The sequence below is a fragment of the Octopus bimaculoides genome, chromosome 11 (genome assembly GCF_001194135.2).
Source record: "Octopus bimaculoides isolate UCB-OBI-ISO-001 chromosome 11, ASM119413v2, whole genome shotgun sequence".
Classification (NCBI taxonomy): Eukaryota; Metazoa; Mollusca; class Cephalopoda; order Octopoda; family Octopodidae; genus Octopus; species Octopus bimaculoides.
Genome location: NC_068991.1, coordinates 28,433,713 through 28,445,094, shown reverse-complemented (window position 1 = coordinate 28,445,094; position 11,382 = coordinate 28,433,713). Strand labels below are relative to the sequence as shown.

The following is an 11,382-nucleotide window of genomic DNA, read 5'->3' as shown; positions in this document are numbered from 1 at the left end:
TATATATTTATATATACATATATATATATATATTTATATATACATACATACACACATACATATATTTCAGGTGTATTTGTCATATTTCACAGCTAAGAAGCAGTGCACGATAACAGAATTTTCAACTTGAGTCAAATGTAACAAACTACTCCAAATCGTTAGAGTTTCTGCATAAGTAGAAGCAAGAGTATCCATATAAGTGGAGTAATTGTTTTAATCGAGGAAGGTTAACATAATGGATGCAGTTCCTATTCTATTACATAAACCTGAAACATATGTATTAAATGATTTCAAAATATCAGTTTGGTTTGATTTCATTATTACAACTACACACACACGTGTGTGTGTATGTATGTATGGATATATATACCCATACACACACACACACATACTTATATATAAACAGGCCATTCTGCCCATTAACACACATATACTGATTATTAATTAAGAAGTGAACAACAATTAGAGTGTATTTTAATTGACATTTAGCAGAAATGACCATCCCCAAAGAACAACAATATCTGTTTTAACTATAATCAGTATGAGTTTTAATTGGTAATTGAGAAAATGACCATTCCCAAAGTACTGCAATATCACAGCCAACACATCATGAATCTTACAAAAAAAACAAAAAAACAACAAAGGCAATGAAGTGAGATCAACTGCCTTTTGTTGAATTCCAAACTAAACTATCATGAACCATAAAAAAATATTAATTATCAGTAATTAAGAACTAACACTTATTACTATATTGGCACAAGGTTTGAAATTCTATTTAGGGTGATACTGTATTGTTAATCTAATTAATTTAACAACAGATACATGGCCTCAAATTTGGTGAGGTGGTGGATATAGTTAACTTAACCAATTTAATGCATAAAGTTTAATTTTTATTTTACAATTTATTATAATTTAATAATGCAAAAAAGCAAACAGTATTGAAGAAAAAGTCATAAATGGATGATTACACAACAGTTTGGATTCCCAAGAACTTAATAAAACTGATGAAGGTTAGTATTTAAAACTGAAATAAGTATCTAGTGTTACTTTTTGACAAGCCTGTTTTAAGGGATACACTATGTATTAACATTTTTGATAAGAAGTCTTTTGTAACTGCTCCTGGTTCTATTATAAAATTCCCTGTTTTAATGTGATCTAAATTAAAACCTTCCATCAAAATTTATATTCTAAACACCAGTTATATAATGACAAAGTCATTTTAATAAATTCTTTATTATTTTAAAAAATAATGGAAACAAGGACAGTATATTTTAATGTAAATATGGTAAAAAAAGTAATGTCTAACCTGGTTGGATTGGAACTCAAACTGTAACTCATTTCATAAAGGAAAAGGACTGAACACTACAAGGTAACTTATTCATTGTATTCTTGATCTTCTCTATTGCCCTCTCCATTAAAAAAAAATATTGATTTCTAACATAGTCACAAGGCCACAATTTTAAAGGCGGGTGGGATATGTTCAATTATAGCAACTCTAGTTTTCAAATGTTTACTTTATTCGCATTGAAAATTAACCTCTGCAGTATCTGAACTCAGAATGTAAACGATAGTAACTAAACATTGCAAGGCATTTTATCCCCGGTTTACTGTTTCTACTAATCTATTAATCATTTAATAATAATGATAACAGCAACAACAATTTGTCCTACTTTTTACTATAGGCACAGGGCCTGAAATTTTGGAGCAGAGGGCTAGTCGATTACATTGACTTTAATGTTCAACTGGTATTTATTTTAACAACTCCATAAAGATGAAAGACAAAGTTGACCATGGCAGAATTTGAAAACTAGAAGAAATGCTGTGAAGCATTTTATCCAGTGTGCTAATGATTCTGCTAGCTCACAACATCAACAACAACAACAATAATAATAATAATAATCCTTTCTACTAAAGGTACAAGGCCTGAAATTTGTGGGCGGGGAATAGTCAATTACATCGACCCTAGTGTTTCACTGGTACTTAATTTATCAACCCTGAAAGGATGACAGGCAAAGTTGACCTCAGCAGAATTTGAACTCAGAACATAAGGACAGACGAAATACCATTAAGCATATCACTTGCTGCCTATATGATGATAATAATAATAATAATAATGGCTTCTGATTTAGGTTCAAGGTCAACAATTATGGGGAAGTTGATGACATCAACTCCAGAACTTGACTTGATACTTTCTTTTATTGACCCCAAAAGGATGAAAGGCAAAACTAACCACAGCAGGATTTGAACACAGAATATAAATAGAAAGAACAAATACTGCAAGGCATTTATTCTAATGCTCTAACAATTCTATTAGCTTGTCATTTTTGATAGATATTGCTAACATTTCTAATACAGGTACAAGACCAGAAATATGAGGGAAGGGTGTTAGCCTGTTACATCAACCTCAGTACTTGACTGGTACTTTATTTTATTGACCTGGGAGGGAAGAAAGGTAAAGTCAATCTTGGTATGATTTAAAGATAGACTGTATAAAGGACCTTAACTAAACACAACAAAGCACTTTGTTTGATATGCAAACAATTCTGCCAGTCTACTGCCTTAGCATTCAGATTTCTGTCAAATGTAATGCTTATTTATTTATATTGTTTGTAGTTAATCATGTGTTTCTTTGGAGCTTCAAGATTTTGATGAGGTGATTGTTTATATTTAGAATGACACTGTAGGGTATATGTGAGAAGCTAGATCTGGCCAGTTTGAACATAAAACAAGCAGAATATTTGGGCTGGATATGGCCAGTTTAAATGCTAAAGGGTCAACAACAATATTTTCTACGTTAATCACAAGGCCTCAGATTTGCAAGAAAGAGATAAAGTCATTTTGCATAACCTTAATTCATAACTGATGTTCAATTTACTAACTTGCAGAGATAAAAGTCAATGTTGACCCTGATATGAGAGGCAGTTCAGTAGGTGCTCCTCCAACCCACCAAATGTAGAATTAGCCATGATAATTTATCACTCTATCTCAACTACAGCCCAAATCCAATTAATAAAATTTTTTGACATAGATCTAAGTCGACACACTTTAGTGGGAGTGTATAGTTAGTTAGACAGGCACATGGCTTTGATTTTGAGAGGATTAAGGGTAAATATAGTGACGACAGCACTTGATTGGCATTTTTTAATGACCTTGGAAGTATGAAAGACTAAGTTGATTTTAGTAGGATTTGCACTGAAGGTATAAAGGGTTGTAACTTAATAACAACTATAATAATAACACTGGTATTTTTATAAGTACCATGTAGTAACAGTATATAAAATATTGGTAAAATGGGTTTATCATGTACGTACCTAACTCTCGGTTGTGGTTGTGTCACTTCACTGATAGTTTTGATACTATGAATAATAACCTTGAGGAAAAGCACGAACATCATCTACACCTAGTCTCCTGAAGACATAAAGAATAATCTCCTCTAATGGATATCATTACAATCTGATTGATTTTGTAATAATCAGATATTTGATCTCATTGGCAAGAATGTATCTCTTGTATATTTTCTTCTGAATACACGAGTTATAAAGTTTGTGTGAAAGTTAATTAGTAAATGAGTGTTGTCTAGTGAAATATCAGTTAGAGCTGCTAATATTTAATGATTAACCTTTAGCACACTTAGGGGCATCATGTTACCATACAACTTTTCTCTCCTGTAACTCAAGTGCACCGTGTTGCATTGAGAGGGGAAAAAACTCGTACAGCGACATGATGTAGCAACAGTATGCTAAAGGTTAATGAGCATAGTGGGGAATAAGTGGTGTGGTGTTGGGGAACTGGACAGGAGATAGGGCTTTCAATTCCAAGTTTGGAGTCATGGTATTTCTCTTAGATCACTTAGTGTCCCTGAGAAAAGGAATGAATGATGAAATTTTCATGTAGATATATTGGATCAAATCAGAAATAATAAAACAGAAAACAGATTTAAAGTTGAATACAATTATTTATGAAATAAATAGGTGTGATTTAGTTATAACAAAAAATGGGAATATGTGGTATTCAATATTTCCTAAAAAGCTCATTTTAGGAACTGCAACCAGATGGTAGAACTCATTGCAGAAAAACCTGTGACAAAGTAGTGTTCAATATCCTTACATAGACATGGGTTTCTAAAGAAGAGAGAAATGTATTTTCCAATGGCATTATTAGTGGTCACTGAAAATATAAATACAAATGGCTCCAAATGGGAATTAAAACGGAGTCCATTTTGGAAAACTGAACAATGGTTATTTTATAATAATGATTTCCTTACACAGGTACAAGGCTGCAATTTAGTAGGCTAGGGTTATATATAATCTATGAATAACTGCACCCCTTCCCCCACCATATATGACTGTCACTTTATCAACACTGGAACAAACAAAGGCAAAGTCAACTATTGCGGGATTTAAAATGAGAACTTGAAGGAGTACAACTAATTACCACAAGGTATTTTTGGTTTACTGATCTACTATTTTTACCACTCCCCAACTATTATAATGATGATGATGATGGTGGTAATGATGATGATGATGATGATGACTTGGTAAGGATGAAGCTTTGATGTCATGGCTGAAGGGAAGTAATAAGAAGTAGTGATGTGTATACCTTGCCAATGGGTATTAGTGCAGTAAGTGAAATAGTTCTGACTGAGAAGTGAAACTGGATTAAGAAATTTACAGTTAAATTCACTGCTGCACTACATTTGCCTTTACACAACAACAACAACAACAAAAACAACTACAAGAGCTTTTAAATTCTAAAATCCAATAATGCTTCATATCAACTCACAGACAGCAGCTTTTCAACAAGTACAACATAAAACATATCTAACATTTTACTCCTGAAGCAAAAATATTCCCCTCCTGTCTATGACTACTCCATGCTGTTGCTAATATAAATAAGATGGTGAGTGTTTTCAGTTGCTATTGGTGCATAGTTTCGGGTGAATGACCAACAAATATGTCACATATTTAGTTGACTAATCACTAGAAATTGAAACCGTTAAACAAAAAATAATGTTTAGATCAGTGACGGCAACATTATGTGCCATATTTTAGGAATATAGACTTTTCAAAATGTTGGTTTATGTAACCAAGTACCATTTTGTATTCTTTCAATGATATGTACAATATTTGACAATTAAGATGGCCAGTCTGTAAATATTTGCTGGCAAGACTATCCACCATGGGAATCTGGAATATCAAGAAACAGAATTTTTGGTGGTACTGTCCAACTTTTGCAGAAGAAAATAGATAAAAATACTTTACATGGTGGGATATTTTGTCATGTCCATAAATATTATTAGACACTAAAATAAGCTGACATTTTGATAATTTGTTTGCCATGACAACTTATAAATTTTAGGAGAGTAACACAGTTTAATGCATCTATCATAAGCATGACAGGTGAATAATATGGCCACTTCATAGGTTAATAAATGCAGTTTCCTCTTCAACAGTTTACCAATATTATTTCTATCTGAAGAAACAACTTTAGAATTAAAATAGAAAAAAACAAATTCAAATGAGAAACTCATTAAAAAAAAAAAACCTCAATTCATGAATCTAATTTATTACATAAATATTCTGTTATTGGGTTTGTACAGAGAAGATTAAACTGCAGGAATCACAGAGAGACTAGTCTTACTTTATGGTTAAACTGAATGAAACTAAAGAAAAGATTGATTCACATTTGATGAGAAGGAAGTAAATTTAATTAATACAATATTGAAGAGAAGGAACTCGACCATAATAAATATGGATATGTGGTTTTATATAAACTGAGTGCTGTGTGTAAAATACGACCAACACACTTCTAAGATGTCTCCTAAAGCAGTAGCGACTTTAAGATGTCACATCTATTGGATTTTTGTTTCCCCTGTGTCTTCTTTTTAATTTTTTTTTCTTTTCTGAAAATGAAAATAATTTGTTTATTATTTCCATTCTAATAAGTGAGAACAAAGCTGAAAGTCTTTTTAATAATTCCACTGTGAATGACAAATTGGTTGTATTGAAGTATTGCAATATAGTAGAATTTTGCACAGGTGAACTATATAATAGGTAAACCATCTCCTTGAATTTGTCAGTGAGGCAGACACTAGATGGCAATCTTAAAATATTAGAACTTCAAACCCATTCTCATTGAATTCTTTTCATCAGTAACAATGATTTGTAATAAAGAAAGTTTGACTAGTAATATTCTCTCTTAATCTAACGCTTGAGAGAATTGAGGTGAATGAGACAAAGGGTGGAAAGAGGAAATAAATAAGATGATATATAATATACAGCAGTAAAAACTAAAATAAAATAAATACTGATTGATGGAATGAAGAAAAGAACAAAAAAAAATCAATATTCCAAACAAACCTTCTTTGTCAAACAAAAACAAAAAAGAGAGAAAGAAAACTGATATAAATATATGATAAAATGAAAATTTTTATGAATTGACAAAATCTGAATAGTAGAGAAGTATTTAATTACTAGTAACAGAGATGATAATGATGACAGTGATAATGATGACGGTGATAATGATGATGGTGATAATGATGATGGTGAATTAATTTTTGTGTCTGTAGTAAATATGGAAACAAAATTAACATGAGTGTCTGATAGAAAAGATTCAGAAATACACACATGCTTTACTCAAGAATGTTTGTCGCAGTTCCTTGTAATTGTGTCTTGGAAGGTTTTATTCTCAGGGTTATTGATGACACTATGTAAAAATTTGAGTGTGTCCTGGTGTAATCTTTCTATTTCTTTGTTCACTATCCGATTCTGTTTCAAGATATCAGCAGTCTTCATTGTTATATCCATCAGCCCTGACCGTTGCAGGGCACTAGCAGTTCGCAAAAATCGCATTCTCTTGTCTGAAGGGCCACTATTTGACTCTGATAAATTACTCTGTTTGCTCTCGACACTGTTTATGTCAACCAGAGGATCATTTGCATTGGACAAATTTTCGATTCTTTTGTCCATAGGCAAATCTTTTATATAGCCAGCGCTATGAGAACTATATCCAGATTCATTCCCAGATTCCTTCTCTGATAAAAGTGAGCATGCTCCTTCAGATATCGGTAAATATCCCTGGTTAGACAAGTTTTCATAGCACTTCTCTTTAGAACTAAACATTGAACTGGAGAGCGAAACTTCATTTTCCTGTTGAATTAAAAACAGAGAAACATTAAAATTGGTGATTAAAAGTAGTCATGTGACAGAACAAATAAAACAAAACAGTTTTGTTAGAATTACAGGAGAGAAAAACATATGTCAGATACATTATATTGGTATATTAACAATCTTCTTAAATCCCAGCTGGCAATTGGAGAGGGAAGCTGTCCTTTCAACCAATACACTGCTGTGGGTGCAACTGGATGAAAGACTTTGGTGATGATGTTAGTCTGTCAGTATCCTTACGATTTCTTGCTCAGTTTCCTGGTTCTGGCTGAACTGGCAGGGAAACTACCCTACTCCTTTTGCAGCCAGGCTTGGGACTGTCTTTAGCAGAGCTACATTAACAATAGGAAGAATAAGGCCAAAGACAGAGAATTACTGTCATAACGATCATAGAGAGGGAGACTATTGCTATGATACTAACTAAATTAAAAGTTGAAGAATGTCCTGAAGTGGGAGTGAACAAAAGTTTTTAATTGATTTTAGACTGAAACCTGAAATATTTTAGAACACAAATGATATTGTGTGACATTTATGCTTTTCTATAGGACATTATCAATAGAAGTAAAAAGAAATGGCTTTAGTTTCAGAGCAAAACAATTTTATATAATTAGTTCAGATTTATTCTGCACATCTGACCACATCATCCACCATTTGTTGGTGACTCCTTACTACTCCTGGTGGATGATGCCTCTGCTCTACTCAGGCAACAACCCTCTACCCCATGGATCTGTTTGCTGAAGGGTTTGTGAGGTCAGAGTGCAAATCCTACTCAACCTCTTTTAGTCGCCTTTTATAACACACAGAGGAAACATTGGGTCTATTCTTTGGCATACCAGTTCCTACACAGCACTAGAGCAACATGAAATGAAGCATTTTGCATAAGAACACAACACACTGCCTGGTCTGGGAATCAAACCATGATCTGACAATTGTGAGTGCAATGCCTAAACCACTAGGCCAAATACCTTTACAAAAGGATAAAGAGCCTGCCTGAGTCATAAGGCTGGTTTCCCAGTCTCCGTGGCACATACATTCCTCCCTGGATGGGATGCTAGTCTCTTGCAGAATTACTCATTTTTGCTAGCTGAGTGGGCTGGAGCAACATGAAATGAAGTGTTTTGCTCAAGAACACAACAGATAGCCCAGTCCTGGAACTGAAACAACAATCTTACAATGAAATGTCCAACACTTTAACCACTAAGTACTCATATCTTTTCTATACTACTACATAAGAGATTTCAACTGTTTCTTACTTAGGTACAAGTCCAGAAAATCTGAGAAGGGTGCTTGTCAATACCATCAACCCTAGAAATAGATAGTTACTTCATTTTATCAACCCTGGAAGGAATGGTCATTGTTGACCTCAAGGGCATTTGAACACATAATATAAAAATTCAGAATAAAAACTGCAAGACCATACTGACACTCAAGTGGCTGTGTGGTAAGAAGTTTACTTCCCAACCACATGGTTTCAGGTTCACTTCCACTGCATGACACCTTGGGAAAGTGTCTTCTGCTCTAGGCTCAGGCTGACTAAATCCTTATGAGTGGATCTCGTAAACAGAAACTGAAAGAAGCTTGTCACATATCTACTACATATGTGGAAATTGGTGTGTGTGTGTGTGTGTTTGTGGTGTTGTTAGCTAACTCCTCCTACATCGTTTTATTAATTTTGATGAAATTTGACACGTGAGTAGAACTCATGTCTGGAAACCTCATGACATACTTAAATTGTTGAAAAAAAATCGATAATATGGCCCCTGGAAGGGACCTTTATATCTACCTAAAAAAAAACTAACTTTTTAAAACACTCAAGGGAAATAACCCATTTCATTGCTTATGTTCGATTACTTTGAATATTGATTTTTTGTATGTCCTATTTCTAATTTTTGCAGACAATATCACTTTTATACTTTATTTGACATGTGAGTAGAACTCATGTCGGGAAACTTCGTGGACATACTTAGATTGTTGTAAAAAAACTGATAATAGGGCCCTTCCAATGGATCCTTCTATCTACTACATATTACTAATATTTTATTTAAACAACCCAAGGGAAATAACCCATACCACATGCAGATTTTAGCAAAGCGATCAATATTTAATTCTCACGATCAGCTGACCTAATTCTGCATTTCACTACTCACAGCTTTAAACTGCTTAACATTATTATTACTGCACTTCTTTAATTTGAATCTTAAACCTTAAAGTCTTCATTCATACATTTCTATACATACAAACTTTTTTGAATGCCCATTACTCCAATAATTCTGCATTTTTACAGTTACACTTTTTCCATGACAGTAGATAAATTTTTTATTCCACAACGTATTTGTAGTGGCTTCATGCAGGCATAGCGTGGATTCGATCCTCGATTGCAAAATTTCACTTAACACTTCAACAGCGCTTTTCTCACAGTAAAACTAGTTTTTCTGCGAATGACAGCAGTTATATATTTCCCAGATGCCTTCGCTAAGCAGAATAATGTCTTTGCCTCTTGCCAACCTCCAACAATCTCTTCTTCCTTTTTTTCCTTAATTAAAGGTAAAAAAACACTACCTGTGTTAGAAACTACAGTAATAACAGTAATATGTCACAGATCATAATAATGGTAAATGAGGGCAGAAAGAATCGCAACTGTCAGACATATCATTGTTATTGCATGTCCATCATTTCAACGTCCACTTTTCCATACTTGCATGGGTTTTACAAAATTTATTGAAGCAGACTTTCTACAACCAGATGTTCTTCCTGTCACCAACCTCACCTGTTTCTGGTTTTAAATAACACAATATTTCTTCAGGTTCTCCAGATATGAAACGCTTGATGGCAGAACATGAGTTCAAGGAAGATTGCAACCACATATATGATGGTCACATTTGTTTACAACTCACACCCAATGCAAAGACAAGGAAATACACACACACTCATGCATACTCATACATAAATACATGCAAAGATATATATATATATATCTTGAAGGCCAATCTCAAGACACAGAGCCTAGGGACCAATATATCTGGATCATTGCTGTACTCAAGAAGACCCATCCACCACAGCAGAATTGATATCAGTGTTGGTGCCACTTAAAAAGCACTTGTGCAAGTGTCATGCTAAAAGCACTCAGTACACTCTATGGAGCAGTTGGCGCTAAGAAGGGCATCAAACCATAGAAACCATGCCAGAATAGACAATGGGGCCTGGTGCAACCACTGGCCTTGCTACGAAAACTGACATTAAATGATGACGGTAATGATGATGAATGACATGTACGGAGATGTACTTGCATAGCAAGTGACCTGATTTGAGATCGTGTACTGAAACGAAAACAATTGCAGTGTGGAAGGTGTTTATAAGCCATTTAAAAACGCACAAAAACCGTTAGATTCACTTCAACATTTAAATTTGCCAAAATATTTTCATCACCTTGAGACAGCGTCCTGATTACTGACAAAATTCCGTGCTGCATTGGAATTTTGTCAGTGGTTACGTTGCGGTTTCAAGTTGATGAAAATATTTTGGCAAAATAAATTTAAATTGTGAAGTGAATCTAACGGTTTTTGTGTGTTTTTAAATGGCTTAAAAACACCTTCCACACTGCAATTGTTTTATATTAGAACTAGCAGTATAACCCGACCTTGTCCGAGTGTGACTTATAACGCCATCTACGATAAGTCTTGCTAGGTGAAAATCAACTAAAAAAGAAAGCCTTACAACAAAAAAACCCTTATGATGTAAATATGTTCATAATTCAAAAGACGATGAAATTAATAGGGAAAGTCTGAAGGCTGTTTTGCGTAAAATTATTAAGCGTACGTAAATTTCATCCGTCTAATTGGCTATAGAAATGCTTGTGCAAAACAACTTTTTACGCTGCCCTGATTATACATAACAGGGTAATCCCTTTTAGCAGGAGCTAGGCTGGCAATTTGTGATGAAGCAATTGCTGGCGATCTGTTGCTACACAGTTTTGCCAGAATTCTATCAGATTGGGCAGAAGATGTTGATGCACCATTTTGCATTATGTTCAAAGTAGCTTCTGGAATGTGGTGAATTGCTGCAGTCTGTTGCTGTCATTTTAAACCTGTTGCTGTCTTTCCCCAGCAAACTCTCTTCTTTGGAGGCATAATCTATGTATATATTAAACAGAACAACAAAAGTTATAATAGATATCAAGGTCGGTACTTTTCACATATCTGTAATTTTTCAGATTAAC

The 11,382-nt window shown here is 33.9% G+C and overlaps 1 protein-coding gene across 4 annotated transcripts in view; it reads right to left on the bottom strand.

The window, feature by feature from the left end:
- Positions 1-3,935: 3,935 nt before the first annotated feature.
- The window catches only part of LOC106875245 (uncharacterized), a 27,868-nt gene continuing 20,421 nt past the window's right edge, over positions 3,936-11,382 (bottom strand). For all 4 annotated transcript variants that reach the window (XM_014923312.2, XM_014923313.2, XM_014923311.2 and 1 more), the window contains one exon: positions 3,936-7,148. In XM_014923312.2, coding sequence (XP_014778798.1) covers positions 6,636-7,148 — 513 coding nt within the window. In that variant the 3' untranslated portion in view covers positions 3,936-6,635. The remainder of the gene's footprint in view (positions 7,149-11,382) is intronic.